At 44.2% G+C, this 15,517-nt stretch overlaps 1 protein-coding gene across 1 annotated transcript in view; it reads left to right on the plus strand.

The window, feature by feature from the left end:
• Positions 1–15,517, plus strand: part of IGSF9B (immunoglobulin superfamily member 9B) — a 125,428-nt gene that overhangs the window by 80,921 nt on the left and 28,990 nt on the right. Inside the window, exons 4-11 of the mRNA XM_029285925.1 lie at positions 1,728–1,874; positions 8,356–8,507; positions 9,425–9,542; positions 9,889–10,030; positions 10,388–10,533; positions 11,751–11,893; positions 14,223–14,363; positions 15,381–15,497. Of these exons, the coding sequence (XP_029141758.1) occupies positions 1,728–1,874; positions 8,356–8,507; positions 9,425–9,542; positions 9,889–10,030; positions 10,388–10,533; positions 11,751–11,893; positions 14,223–14,363; positions 15,381–15,497 (1,106 nt within the window). The remainder of the gene's footprint in view (positions 1–1,727; positions 1,875–8,355; positions 8,508–9,424; positions 9,543–9,888; positions 10,031–10,387; positions 10,534–11,750; positions 11,894–14,222; positions 14,364–15,380; positions 15,498–15,517) is intronic.

The following is a 15,517-nucleotide window of genomic DNA, read 5'->3' on the forward strand; positions in this document are numbered from 1 at the left end:
TTGGAATCAGTTTAATCAATCAATTTATTTATTAAATTTAAATATGCCGCCCATCTTGGCTACTTTAGGCAGCTTACGGTCACTCTTTAAAAAAAACAACACCCGCATAAAATATCGAAACTTTAAAACAATAAATGCAGATATTGCATTTAAATTAAAAACAAAAAAACCCAAAATTGACCATGTTGGAGAGGAAGGGAGCAGAATGCACACTGGGAGGAGATGGGGGCCTTACCTAATCCGCTAGCCACCTCCAAAATGATTTAGTGGTACCCAGTGCTAGTTGGGCACAGCCATGTCTTCAAGCCCTTCCTGAAGGCCAAAAGGGTAGGTGCAGATCTCACCCCAGGACCAGAGGGCAGGAGATGTGGCTGAAAAGGCTCTTCTCCTGGACCCTGTCAGCTGAAATTCCTTGACCGATGGCTTCCACAGCACGGTCCTTCTGCCAGCATGGGTGAGTTGGGCCAATCCCATTGGGGTGAAATGGTTCCTCAGGTAGTCTGGACCCAGGCCACGAAGGGCTTCAAAGATGATAACAAACACCTTGAATTGGAAGCAAACTGGCAATCAAAGTGGTAACTCAACTCTCACAGCTTCACTTGAAGAATATGGCTTTTAGGAATGTGTCCATCCGCCTGCTTCTGCTTCTGTTACTTCCTTCTGAATCTTTCTCATATGGAGACTGGATCTGTATTGAACTCTGCCTTTCAACAAGTCCTCATAGCAAAGGTGATTATACCGTCTTGCCTGCTGGTATCTCTGGAGCTGAAGGCTGTTCTCTAACCACCTTCTGGCTTTGCATCTGCTAGGGCCATGTGTTCGACTGTCTGTCTGCTAAGGCCCCAAGCTGTCAAGAGCATTCCTGACTCCAATCCAGGAATACTAATTAGCTTATTAGATCAGATTGTGGGAAAAAAAGTAAATTCAGCTCCCTCCATCCCTCAGCTGTTTGAACGGCAGGACACCAGCAGATAATTTTTCAAGACTACCTCAGTCCAACAGATTTTAGTGATGGAGGGTGGTTGGATATTTTCTCTCTCTCTTGGATCTCAGAAGTGACTTGCTCCTTGGTGAGGTGTTAGCAATGGGGACTCTTTGGATATTTGGGATTTCCCCAGAATTCCTGGCCACCAGCCATGATGGCGAAGACTGCTGGGGAACCGAATTCTAAACCTTTCGGAAGGGCTCTGCAGTTCTTCAGAACCAACGTATTTGACTCTTTCAACTCTCTCCCACAGGACTTGACTTTGCTGCTTTTCTTCCTTGCTGGAGGAAAAATGTGCTAATTGAAAGAAAAGAGCATGGTAACATGTAGTTTAGGAAGCACATAAAAACTTTAATCTCGTCCCGTTTTCACCAGAAGGCTCAATTGAGAAGGCTTGAAGTTCTAGGCACCATTTGTCCTCAAATCTCCCATCGATTCTTACCTCTGGCAGACTCTGGGATAAGGTTTACTCCGGAACATCCCGCGTAGTTTCTGTGATCTTAATATTATTGTTAATGAGGGGGAAGGTTCGTTCTCCAAGCTTGTGGGTTGGTTTCCGAAAGTTTCGTTACCAGGCTAGGTAACATCTTCAGCGGAGTTTAGGGCAATGTCAGGGTCAGTGTTCTTCTGTTTATAAGGGCTTCAAGTGTGGGCGTGTCAAGTGTTATTGTTAATCTTGGCAGAATAATGGATATTCTCTTTCTGTCTCCACTGACTTCTCTTTTGGACTGCTGTCTTCCAGGCCGTGCTAGCCTACACGATAAAGCCTCTCTACGCATTGAGCAAGTTCGCTCTGAAGACCAGGGCTGGTACGAATGTAAAGTACTCATGCTGGATCAGCAGTATGACACTTTCCATAATGGCAGCTGGGTACACCTCACCGTCAATGGTGAGTAAAGGATCTTCCTTGTTCCTAGAATTCTCTTTGGTTGCCTGCAAAATGTCTAGTGTGATCGTGACAAGCTCCCACTTGCCAGAATTCTTTCCCCCTGTTCTTCCAAACATCTCGCCATTGTTGGCTTCATAAAATAAGCCCACCTAACCATGAGTTTGGATTAATAATTGTTGTCTAGCTTCTTACATGCTGGTTTCTTGTGAGAATGCCTTTGGGTAAGAATATGGCACCAGTGCATTGGCTACCTATTTTACACTCTCTCCCTGGCGTACCACTGTTAAGTTAGGAATTTGAAGCTTCTAGATGTTGCTGAGATAGCTTTCCAAGATTCGCCCACCATTGACTGAGATGGTGGGAGTGCTGCTACAGCAAGTATGTAGAAAGTGACACCTTCCCAACTTTCCAGTATGTAGTATTTTTTCCTTTCCCCTGGCATTAACAATGCACAATCCGCAAAGGACCCAACCCCTTCCCCCTTCTTGCTCAGAACTGTCCTAGTTCAAAAGGACGTGAGCCTATTCTACACGACCATTAAAAACCCTCTGTTTTTGTACACAGATTAGCAAGTGAGCCAAAGGGAAGAACGATAGGATCTTGCCAAAAGAAAGGGTGGGTTGTGTTGAATGTGTTGCCTGTTTGTTGGTACTTTTCTGGCCACAATGAAAGCAGAAAAACAATAAACGTGAGTTATGAGTTATGAATTATGCACAGATCTCTGGGCTTGATATATATATGTCCTGCCTCCCAGTGATATGTCTCTGCAGTAACACTGAATGGCTACTTAAACTCTGAGTCAAATGTACATTTATAGAGTAACTCAGAGGAGGTTGTAATTTTCCCTTGACCCAGCTACTAAATCCCTTTTCTGATGCTCTAGCGATAAGGAGTACATTTATGAGAATGATAAGTGAGAATGTCTTTCTGGAGAGCAAAGAATCTTCCATAAATATTTCTTGCCCACTGCCTCTTGTCCTCTCTGCTTTCAGTGGCTTCTCCCTTTTTAAGGAGGTCATCCAGGAAGGCAAACCTGGATGGAGCTGTTGTTGGTGCGTCTAGGATGTGGGTTTTGCTGTGCACCAAATCACAGAGGTTATGGCACCAGATTGGGTGAGCAGGAGAAGGTGGCCCTTAGGCATAGTCTTAATGAATATGAACCACTAATAAAGGAGAATATTTGTATTTCAGGGTTGACCTGAGGGGGTCCTTGGTGCTCTCTGACTTGCTTGTTTTCTTGAAGATGTTTCATGACCCAAACTAGGTAACATCAACAGTGCTGGAAGGGAGTGAGGTTTGCAGGGAGGAGGAGGAGAAGAAGGAGAACTTGATGTTTTTGGTGTTCTCTGAGGTTGCTTGTTTTCTTGCAGATGTTTCATGACCCAAACTAGGTAACATCATCAGAACTAGTCCTGAGTAGCACTGATGATGTTACCTAATTTGAGTAACGACTTGTCTGCAAGAAAACAACCAAGCTCAAAATATGAACCAGTTGTCACCTCTTTAATAGCTCTGATCAGGAGATCAGTGGTTCTGAATTGGTGAGGAAAGAAGGATGGGAATGCTCCGTGCCTAAATTAAACCCCTTCCTGGGAACAAGAAAAACAACTGCACTTCAATCACAGCAGAGGACGATCAACCTGGGCTCGTTAACTTTTAATAGGAGCCTTGCACTCCACCAAGCAGCCCTTAATCTGTATTTTTGAAGTATTGGTGTGCTCACTGGAGCAGGGCATGTTCTTTGTTGCAGTCTTAACCTTTCAGCGGTGGCAAAGCTCAGGAGCATTTGTTAGATGACGCCGAGGCCAGGGGTTTGCTTTAAAGACACCCTAAGGACACGTACAGCCTGTTTTTTTTATTATTCTTGATCTAACTCGCTGAATCGCTAAACTCTTCTTTGAAACGAAGAAAATATTCAACACACCAGTCAGCCAGTATGGAAGGCACCTCATAAACACAAACCACAAAACAGCCCAAAGCACCTGTTCTGGTAGAGAGAAATTCCCTGAAGATAGGCTTAAGCATGAGTCCGAAAGCTTGGAAGAGTAACTCTCTAATCCCGGTGATCGACCCAAATTTGGCTTTGAAGGAAATATTCCCTGCAACTCATTTTGAGAACTTGAAAGAGAATAGCCCGAAGATGGCTTTGGGAAAGAAAGAGCTAATTCTTTAGTTCCTTTGTTCTCTTCTTTCGCCTCGATGTCGTATTTGGGGCAAATATAAGATCCCTTAACACTTGTGATCTCAGTCATAAGCATGTAAGCCATGCCTTAATACAGGCAATCCTCAACTACAATCTGGACCAGAATTTCTACTGCTAAGCAAGGAGATTACTAAGTGACCCACACACAATTGCACAACCTTTTTTGTCCCCACGGTTGTTCAGTGAATCACTGCCGTTAAGGGAATCATGAAGATGTTAAGCGAATCCAGCTTTCCTGTTGACTTAGCTTGTCAGAAGCCGACTGAGAAGATTGCAAATGATGGTCACGTGACCCCGGGGGGTTGGGCTGCCTCTGTTGTAAATACATTCTGGTTGCCAAATTTTGATCACGTGACCTTGGGGATCCTGCTACAGTTGTCAGTGCAAGGACCAATTTTTTTCAGGGCTGTTCTGACTTTGAACGGCTATTAAAGGAACGGCTGTAAGTCAAGGACTACCTATAGATCAGATCTGGTCCCACCTGGTCCAGCAATCTGTTTTCCTATTGGTCCACCTACTGCACAAGGAAGCCCACCCATCTCCCAACAGATGGGCCCACTGCCATCAAAGCTAATATCAATAGATCCACATGACTTCCCAGAATTGGTCCAACTCTATAGATGGGGATTATTGAAGAGCCAAACAACCTTTATTTATTTTTTTGGTGGCTTCTAGAATTTGGCAGAATTCCTTTGTGGATGTTTGAGAGTTTACTACATTTACAGTAGCAACATTGCCACGTCCAGGGTGTCTCTCCCTCAACTTGTTTTAAAACTGTGACCCTCTTTAAAAAAATGCCCACCTCTTTCCTAGTGAGACCCTGCTAAGAGGAAGAATACTTTAATTTTTGTTTTCCTTTTGCCTGCCTACGGTGCAATCTTTTGAATATTTACTGGAACACAAGCCCCAATATGTTCAGAGGGACGTACAGCCAAGGAAATGGGTGTTGCCAACACAACATGAGCCACTTACAGCTTTCCAGAAGTTGCTGATCTATAATTTGTAGCCATCTTGGCTGTGGTTATGGGAAGCGGTGGATGGACAATCTCTGGAGTGCGATTCTTAACATGTAGACCCTGCAGTTGATTCCTTCTGTGTGCATCAGTTGTGATGCTGTTACGCATCCCATGTTAAGTAGGTCAGCACTTACCACCGGGATGATGATTGTAGATTCAGAGTCAGAGTGTTATTTAATAGCGAGGAAGTGATTAGGCATGCAAATCTGTCTGTAAGTGCAAAAAAAAAAAATCCTTTAGAAAGCAAACGAAATCACACACACACACACACACCCTCCAGCTTCTCGGAAGCCAATCCTGTACATAGATTTGCAGATCATTCAGAGAAGAGACCCTGAGATGATCAAATCACATTCAGCGCAACTGGACATACATTTTGTCTAACACTTTCCCAGCTGGGTAGTTGTTAGCTAAGAGTGTGCCACGCTGTGGACGTGAGATGGAAGTGAAATTCATCAGCCTAGTCTAGATGTGCAAATGGAATAAATCAGAAGTAATGAAACTAGCCCTGTGAATTCCCCCCCAGGGATAGGATGCTGTAATGGCCGAAATTCTGTAATTTTATGCCACAGTTAAAAAAAAACACCTAAGAAGGATTCTAAGGGTTGCCAGTAATTGAAATGGAAGACTTTCCCCCCTTCTCCTCTGAGTAATGCAGGAAGTCCTCGAGTTACAAGCATTCATTTAGCGACTGTTCAAAGTTACAACGTCACTGAAAGAAGTGACCTACAACCGCTCTTCACACTTAACGCCTGTTGCAGCATTCCCAGAGTCACAGGATCAAAATTTGGGAGCTTAGCAGACAACTGGTGTTTACAACAGTTGCAGGTGGTGTGACTGCAATTTGCAACCTTCCCAGCTGGATTCACTTAATGACCACGTGATTCACTTAGCAACTGCAGTGATGTGCTGCTTAACCGTGGCATAAAAGTCATAAAAATCGGGTAGGGCTCATTCAACAATTGCTTTGCTTAGCAACAGAACTTCCGTTCCAGTTGTGGTCCTCTCTGTAAAATAGGATTGGCATGATGACTGGGGAATTCTGGGAGTTGAAGTCCACATTCCTTGAAGTTGCCAAGGTGGAGAAACGCTGCTGTATATGAATGCTGTTGTTCCTAAATTCTTTTCCCCTAAGCAACGCAAGCTGTTTTCCTCTTCCTGGAACAAATTACGCTGACTTTGAGAAAACGAACTGTTTTGCTACCAGGAGTCCATTCTTCTTCTTCTTCTTCTTCTTTTTAGCTGATATTGCAGAAATGTCTTCCTCGAAAATTGGATTTAACAGCTATTTACAATTAGGCTGGGATCATAATTGGCAAGAGCTGGTTTAATCAAAAGGGAGATTAGTATCAGCACGGTCGTGCCTCTGCGTGTTTCGGTCGTCTTCCTCTAAGAGCGAGGTTGAGCGGCGAGTCTCCCATCTTTTATATTAAAAAAAGTCCCTTTGTCTATTTAGTCAAATTATCCAAAATCAAGGGGGGGGAGGGAGACAAAACAAGTGAGGATTTTCTGTCCAAATGTCTCATCAATATCAATGATATCAACTTCCATAAAGGAGTGCACCTTGCTCTTGAAATTGCTGAACCCTTAATTTAATTACGGTATTTGAAGTTTTGCAATGGTTTCTATTTACATTAAAGTCCTTTTTTTTTTTATTCCAGTGGTTTGGATTTTAGACGTGGGGGATTTGGGCTTATTTTAGGGACCCCCATCAGTTTTGTGTGTTTCTGGCTTCATGAGGATTCAGGGCCCTGCCTATGGTTTAGCGAGAGCCGATTTGGTGTAGTGATTTACCAACAGGGAGACTGAGTTCTAGTCCTGTTTTAGGCACAAAGCCAGCTGGGGGAACTTAGGGACAGTCCCTCTTTCTCAGCCCTGGGGGTGGGGTGGGGAGGCAGAATTAAGCCAGTTCTGAAAATCTTGTTAAAAAAACAACAACAACTAGAACAGGCAATCACCAGAAGTCAACACTGAATCAACACCTACAAAATGGTTCAGAGCTTCAGGTGGTTTACACCTGTTGTAGGAAGTAGGTCTAAACAGCTAAACAACAAAGCAAGGTACGGGTTGCCCAAACCTCTCACGGAGGTAGCTACAACAATTCCACCTGACCTGTTTACCCTACAGGTAGACCTCGGTTTACGACCACAGCTGAGCCCCAAATTTATGTTGCTTAAGCGAATTTTGCCTCATTTTACGACCTTTCTTGCCACAGCTATTAAGGGAATCACTGCAGTTGTTAAGTTAGTGACACGGTTGTGAAGAGAATCTGGCTTCCTCATTTGACTATGCTTGTCAGAAGGACGCAAAAGGGGGAATCACATGCTCTTTGGGACACTGCGACCGTCATAAATATGAGTCGGTGGCCAAGCACCCAAATTTTGACCAGGTGACCATGGGGATGTTGTAACGGTCGTAAGTCATAGGCCACTTTTTTCAATGCCGTTGTAACTTTGAACGGTCACTAAACTGACTGTTACAAGTCAAGGACTAGCGGTATGTTCTCCGTTATATTTCAAAAATGAGAGAGAACGGATAGTCATTTGGGTCCTCAGTTTTGGCTGCCTTTTCCCTTTCCCCAGGGCGTTTCTATTCTTATTTGAAAGAACTTTCCTTCTAGCATCTGAAGCCTAAGCAACAAAAGATGGATTACATATTACTGAGTGTAGATAAGGTCGGCTCCTTTTAAAATTGGAAGGAAACACATTTCTCCTACCATCCATCTCTCTTTTGCTCTTCTGGGTGTGAAATTCATAAAGCTCTAAAGCAGGAATTGTGTGGTTTGAAAGCAGTTACCCGTAACAGCCCTTACAAAGCTATGTGGCATCTTGTTAGGACAGGGGAGCCAGTTTGGCATCAAGCTGGAAAGCAGGACACCAGGAGTTCTAGTCCTGCCTTAGCCATGAAAGCCAGCTGGGTGACCCTGGGCCAGTTGCGCTCTCTCAGCCTAACTCACCTCACCTCACAGGATTGTTGTTGTGCAGAAAATAGGAGGAGGAAGAGGTGTTGGATACGTCCGTTGCTTGGAGATATTTCTTAAAAAATATTAAAGGCAGGACGCAGGCAAGTAAAATAAAATAAATAAAAAATCAGAATGGCCCCCTTGAGTGTGTTGAGTGTACAAAGAGCATGGATCCCTGTATTTTCTGTGCCGGAACAGCAGATCCAAAGTGAATTTGTGTTGGTGTCCTTGAACCACATAGCCTAGGACCAAGTGGTGTCACCTCTGTCTCTCTTCCTTCCTTTTCCATCATCTTGGCAGCTCCTCCCACTTTCACAGAGACTCCCCCCCAATACGTAGAGGCAAAGGAAGGAGGCAGCATTACTCTAACTTGCATGGCTTTTGGAAACCCTAAGCCGACCGTCACCTGGCTGAGGGAAGGAGAATTTTTGGGCGACAACAACAAATATCGGGTAAGTTTGTGTCTTGGAAAGACGACTGACAGTCCTTGCACATTGGGAGGCACTGTGGTGGAATGTAGTCTGGATTCCAAGGAGGGAGGGGGCTGCATTCCAGAGGACCAAAAGACAGCAAAACGTAGATGGTTTGGTCGGGAGGAAGAGAGTCAAGAAGGCTCCTCCCTAGTAATTCTCTTTAATGATGTAAGTAGTTGCTTTAGTTTGGCAAGATTCTGTCTATAGGTGAGGAACAATTAAGGAAACTGCTTAGAAGCAACTCTGTGTGTCTTTCCTGATTCTTGGAGCCTGGCACAAACTATCAAGACCATTCTTTAGATTGCAGCATAAAACATTTATTCAAGCCTATACACGAGAATCTGGTCAACTAAAGTTCAACACTAAATTGATGCCAGATAAGGCTCAACGGAATTGAGGAGGGGTTTGGACTTGGACTGTTTGTCGGACTGTATTGACTCTAGATTGATGACTTGTTTAACTCCACCTCCAGCTCTCCCTGCTGTCCCTCATATGCAGCAGCCTGAGGACCAGTGTTTAATTTTGCCACTCCCTACCATGGGTCTGACAATAGCAATAGCACTTAGACATATATACTGCCCCATAGTGCTTTATAACACTCTCTGAGCTGTTTACAGAGTCAGCATATTTGCCCCCAACAATCTGGGTCCTCATTTTATTGCCCTCAAAAGGATGGAAGGCTGAGTCAACCTTGAGCTGGTCAGGATCAAACTTCTGACAGTGGGCAGAATTAGCCTCCAATACTGCACTCTAACCATTGCACCATGAAGGCTCCTGATTTCAGCATTTATTGACACTGTTATTGCAGGGTGTCTTATGTAGTTCCATAGTGGGTTTTGTAGTCCATGGACTTTATGCATAGAAACTTGCCTTGAAGTGACCTTTGGCTTTTTCAGGTTACTGATGGGAGTCTGACAGTTACATCCATCAGTCGCAATGACAGGGGTGCTTATACCTGCCGGGCCTATAGCATCCAGGGAGAGGCTGTGCACACAACACGCTTGCTTGTCCAAGGTAATTGTGGGGTGGATCCCTTCACGTTTTCCGATCTTGCACTACTTCTTTGAGTTGTTCTATGCTGTGGCAGGTGTCAGCTTTGATGGTGGGGTGATTAATTAATTCAGCCACATTCTGCCTCTTATCTCCTACTTCAACTGGTATCCCTGGAGGGGTTAAGTATACGGTTCCTGGTATCGCTCACAGTTTAGCTGAAGAGCTGAGTGTATAGGGACCTGTTGGATGCCTCGATCCCCACAGTCTGCTGTGATTGATCTTTGCATGAACTCTGCAGTTCCCGCTTATGAAGTCATCTTCCTTTTTCATCTGCTGAGGTAACTGTTTGTCTCTTGCTTTCCCACAGGACCCCCTTTTATCGTTTCTCCCCCGGAGAACATCACTGTTAACATCTCCCAAGATGCAATGTTCACCTGCCAGGCGGAAGCATATCCAGGCAACCTGACCTACACTTGGCACTGGGAAGAGGACAATGTGTACTTTAAGAAGTGAGTCCAGGCTTGGATCTTAGAGGTTTCAACTCACGGATATACCAACCGATGCCACCTAGGGATATCCTTGAAAATTGAAGGGGAAATGGAGATTTGAGTAATATTCTCCTTCTCTCTTTTCCTGGTCTTTAAGGAAATCAAGTTTGGGTATTTAATTTAGGAAAAGCATTGTGGTTATTATTCCCAGCCTGTTGTGGTATGAGGGTCATCAGATTCACCTAGCCTAGAGCAGAGAAGGATGAAGGCAACCCCTTCTTCACAGAAAGTTACTTCATCGAGAAGAAACTTAATATAAAACAATACCTAGTTTGATACTGTGCGCCCACTTCTTTCCTTGTTCTCATCCACTTGCAGTGACCTAAAACTAAGAGTAAGGATTCTGATTGATGGGACACTGATCATCTTTCGGGTCAAGCCTGAAGATGCTGGCAAATACACCTGCATTCCAAGCAACAGCCTTGGCCGATCGCCTTCGGCCTCTGCCTATCTGACTGTGCAATGTGAGTTGCAAGCAAAGTTACCAGCTATGTTCTCTCTCTCTTTGCCTCTTTTGACAAAATGAATGGTTAAGTAGCAGAAATGGCTAGCTGATAGGAGGAAGGTGTGACAACCCCCCCCCCTATATATTCCTATTTAGGAACAATGATATGGATCCACTAGAATAGGAGTCCCCAACCCCCAGTCTGTGGCCCGGTACCGGACCATGACATGCCAGCAATCGGTCCGCACAAACAAACAAAGCCCCATCTGTGGGATGCAGGCAGCACACAAAACCACACACTCTCTGGTCCATGGAAAAACCTTTCTCCATGGAATCAGTCCCTGACGCCCCAAAGGTTGGGGACCTCTGCACTAGGAGAATCGAATTATCCTGGATTTGAATTTACAACTTCCTATGGATTTTGAGAACTCCAGGGAGCGCCAAAGATGAAAATGGGCTGACCTTTAAAGCTACCTTAGATATTTCTCCTCAGAAGGATGTCTCCATTTTCAGGTTGAATTTTCATGCTTACAGGAAACAATTGTAGCAGTTCAAACAGATTACACCCCAAGTCACTGATTTGATTCCAATCACTTTTTGAAATCTTTCCCTGTCTTTATAATTTTGCCAAACCTGGAATCTTCACGTTGTTTTTAAAAGTCACTCTAGCTAGCCCATTCTTGAATGATTGTGCCAGAATGGGCATCTGTTTGTCCTATACCTGGCATTAATTGTAAATAGTTTTCTATCTCTCCTGTTTTCACAGAAGGCTTTACACCTGCTAAATCTGTGTGGGAAGCATTTTACTGAAAACATTTTTTAAAGCCAGGCTAAATATTTTAGTGTTGATCATGGAGGTGAGCAAGAATGTAGACACTTCTATTTTCCAGCCTCCAAATATATATTTCTTAGAGCTAAGTGCAGATAGGGGAAATTCAGTTTCCAAGCCTGAAGCTTCGTGCAGATGCTAAGTGATATGCTAATGGCTTTGGAAGAGATAATGAGTCTGAATATAATAGTCTTTGGTGGCAGTAATGAACATTGCTAAATTAGCATATGGGCTTTGGAGGCCATTAAAAAAAAACATTACTATTGTTTTCCCATTCCTTATTTTAGGGAGGCTGCAGTAGAAATAACGTGTCTTTCAACCAGTCTGGAGACGAGCAGAGAAAAGTCCAGATGTTTCATAAAGACATGATTATACTTCTTCATAACTTTTGATTGCTTCCATTTCAGATCCTGCCAGGGTGGTGAACATGCCACCCATTATATACGTTCCAGTGGGGATTCATGGATACATCCGCTGCCCGGTTGAAGCTGAGCCACCCGTTTCCCTGGTCAAATGGAACAAAGATGGACGCCCTTTGCACATTGAAAAGGTATGCGTGGTTTACTTATTTTCTTTTAAGAATGGCAAATGTGGGGTTGCATTTTTCTCCCTCCCTCCCTCCAGAAAGCTCAAGATTTCATGCAAAAGGATCCCTTTGCCCTTTCATCTTCACAGCTACCTTGTGAGTTAGTTGGTGTGAAAGAGAGGTTCTGGGTCAAGATTGCAAGAACTGAGTGTGCCTTTTTTAATGAAAAGAAGGGCTGGGGTGACATGATAGCAGTGCTCTGATATCTCAGGGGCTGCCACAAAGAAGAGGGGGAGGTCAAGCTGTTTTCCAAAGCACCTGAAGGCAGGACAAGAAGCAACGGATGGAAACTATTCAAGGAGAGAAGCAACCTAGAACTGAGGAGAAATTTCCTGACAGTGAGAACAATTAATCAGTGGAACAATCTGCCTCTAGAAGTTGTAGATGCTGCAACACTGGAAGTTTTTAAGAAGAGGCTGGACAACCATTTGTATAGGGCAGTGGTGGCGAACCTATGGCACATGTGCCAGAGGCGGCACTCGGAGCCCTCTCGATGGACACATGTGCTGTCACCCCAGCCCCACCACCCCCATGGTCCCCTCACCAGCAGCCACCCGGAGGAGAATCGCCCAGAGCGCAGCCTGCGTGGAGCAGCACAGCCAAAGACATGGCAGTGAGGACAAGACTCTGCCCTCGCGCCCCATCACCTGCAGATGATGCTGCGGGGTGCAGACAGAGGGCATGGCCGCCATGACACTGCTGGGCTGCCTGGGCAATCTGCTGTGGCAGGCTGTGGAGGTGATGGGTGGAGAGGCGGGGGTGGGGCAGGGGCAAGGCAGTTTTTGGGCACTTGGTCTCTATAAGGTTCGCCATCACTGGTATAGGGTTTCCTGCCTGGGCAGAGGGTTGGACTAGAAGACCTCCAAGGTCCCTTCCAACTATGTTATTCTGTTAAACATGCTTATTAAAAAGCATGTTTGCCTAAGGATGCCCCAAACAGGATCTTGCACGGACAGTAGTTCCCTTGAAAGTTTGGGACCTGCCCTCCGCCACACCCCCTCCCCAACCAGAGGTTTTGGGTGCTCCATCACTGGAGGTTTTTAAGAAGAGATTGGACAACCATTTATCTGAAATGGTATAGGGTCTCTTGCTTGAGCAGGGGGTTGGACTAGAAGACCTCCAAGGTCCCTTCCAACTCTGTTATTCTGTTATTACCCTGTTGTACCCTAACTTTTGTAAGTGAATTTGAATCATGCCATCTTTAACTGCTTAACTTGAGAATGGTGATGTTTAGTTCTGAGCTGTAATCCATTATCCACTTCCTTGGTATAAATTTCATTCATTGTTGTTTCTGTATTTGGAAGGCAACAGTGTTTGATTAATCGGGGTCACAGATGAACAACTTACCTGGTAAAAATGTATCCCCAATTTATGGATCCTCAAATTATTTATCAGCAGATAAAAGATCCTCTTTAATGAGACTTCATTCTACTATTATCTTGGTTTAAAATTCCTATTGAGGACTTCATCCTTCTAAATGTTTAAGCAGAACACTCAATATTTAGAATTATTTTTTAAATATTAATGGTTAAAAGACGAAGCTTGTTTTAAATACAGGGTCATTCATCAATATGCCTTTCATCTCAACACAGCTAGTCTAGCTGAAAAGAGACCAAGTCATACCAAAGCTCTAAAAGCTGATTAATTTCTACCCAAGAGATTTCTTCACATGCTTTATTCACCTATTGAAAACAATGATTATTTTTAAAGCCTAATATTTGATCGGATTTCATTCCCTTCTCTCCCCCCCCCCCTTAAATGGACAGCATCCTTTTCTGCACTGAATTTCTGGTGAGATTCTTGTAATATGGGTGATTAGTAATAAAGCTTCTGTTTGAATATTCACAAATGGTTCTGGATGCTTTTGCCGGACAGGGATAGATTGAATTATTCTGGTCCAAGCAATAACTCTGATGAATTAAATAAGGTATCAAGTGCAGGAAATCTGAAGATCCAGGCAGTTCAAGTGAATATATAGATTTATTTCAAACTTAAGCTCTCTACAAGAATCTGAACTACTAATGGTCAAAGTTAATTGGAGGTAGAAAAGAATCAATGGAATTCAAAGTGGGCTGGATTTAGATCCCTTGTGGGTTTGGAAGGACTTGAGACTGATGGTGCGTTTGACCCTTCCCTCAGGCTCAACCTGGTCATCCCTTACACATGGATGTTCTCTGGACCAAATTATTTCAGATTCTTGGATATCATGTTTGGTTCCCCTGTCTTATTCAGACTTCTTTATTCTTTGAAACACATGTCTGCCAAAATCTAATTTCTTCCATTGTTTTGGCAGTATTCAGGCTGGAGTCTTCTGGAAGATGGGTCAATTCGAATAGAAGAAGCGACAGAAGACGCTCTTGGCACATACACCTGCGTGCCTTATAATGCTCTGGGGACTATGGGCCAATCGCCCCCTGCCCGATTGGTACTGAAGGTATTTCATTGGTTGATGTATTCCTTTTGGCCCTGTGAACGTGTGCATGCACGTATGCATGGCTACTAGCAAAGGGCCCAGGTTTGCCCTGTGCAGTAGCGAGATATAACTTGCTGTGATGGTTCTGGAATGTTCCAATGCTGTCATGCATCAAGGGGGAAGATATTTACAGAGCAAAACTGTAGAAAAAGGGGCAGAACCTGGGGGCAGGATTAAAAGAGGGATCAACCTAGAATCCCTACGTAGTCGAAAGCAAACTAAGGCCAACCTCCCCTGAATTTTATTGAACCTTATCTAACTCCACGCAGGCACTGAGAAGATTCCTGTGCATAAGATTTTAGCAATAAATCAGTTTAATTGGGTCTTCGTGCATGGACCCGATCTTTCAAAAACTGAGATTTCTTAAATGGTACTAAACATTATTGCCTGTTTATTCAAAGCAAAACCATGATTGTGGTTAACCGGAAGTTCTTTTGTTTAGAATGATCTCTGTTGCTGATATGATACAGACTATGTGCCAACGATTCAACTGTGCATTAAGCTGACCTAATTGATGGCATTGATGGCTGTTGGGGGTTGAGGCATTTTGTAGAAAAGAAAGCAATTTTCTTGAAGCTGATCAGCTGTTCTACTAGTGCAGTCTGCATGAGAGTAGTGTGAGTGAAGTGCATGCTCGTGCAAGGGGTGAGGTTTGAGTAGGGAATTGTGAATGGTTGAAAGAAAGGGCCCTGCACAAACATCAAGCATCATGCTTCCCCTTATCTGTGCATTTAGATCAGGGTTTCCCAACCTTGGCCACTTTAAGACCTGTGGACTTCAACTCCCAGAATTCCTCAGCCAGACAAGGTTAGGAAACCGTGATTGAAGATGGATCAGGGCTTGGAAGCCAACCATTTGTTCACCTTTGGACAAACACAGTAAGTGGCTGAAAATCCCGCAGTTGGTTGGCAGCTCCAGGTTTTCAGCGAGAAGCGTTGGATGGTAATTATTCTTTGCTTTTCCTTTCTGGTTTCACAGGACCCACCCTATTTCACGGTGCTACCAGGCTGGGAGTACAGACAAGAGGCAGGGAGGGAGCTCCTAATCCCCTGTGCTGCAGCAGGAGACCCCTTTCCTGTCATCACTTGGAGAAAGGTACCCGGCCTGTCAGAAAA

Source organism: Protobothrops mucrosquamatus, unplaced genomic scaffold (assembly GCF_001527695.2).
Source record: "Protobothrops mucrosquamatus isolate PMUCROS unplaced genomic scaffold, P.Mucros_1.0 scaffold2532, whole genome shotgun sequence".
NCBI classification, from domain to species: Eukaryota; Metazoa; Chordata; class Lepidosauria; order Squamata; family Viperidae; genus Protobothrops; species Protobothrops mucrosquamatus.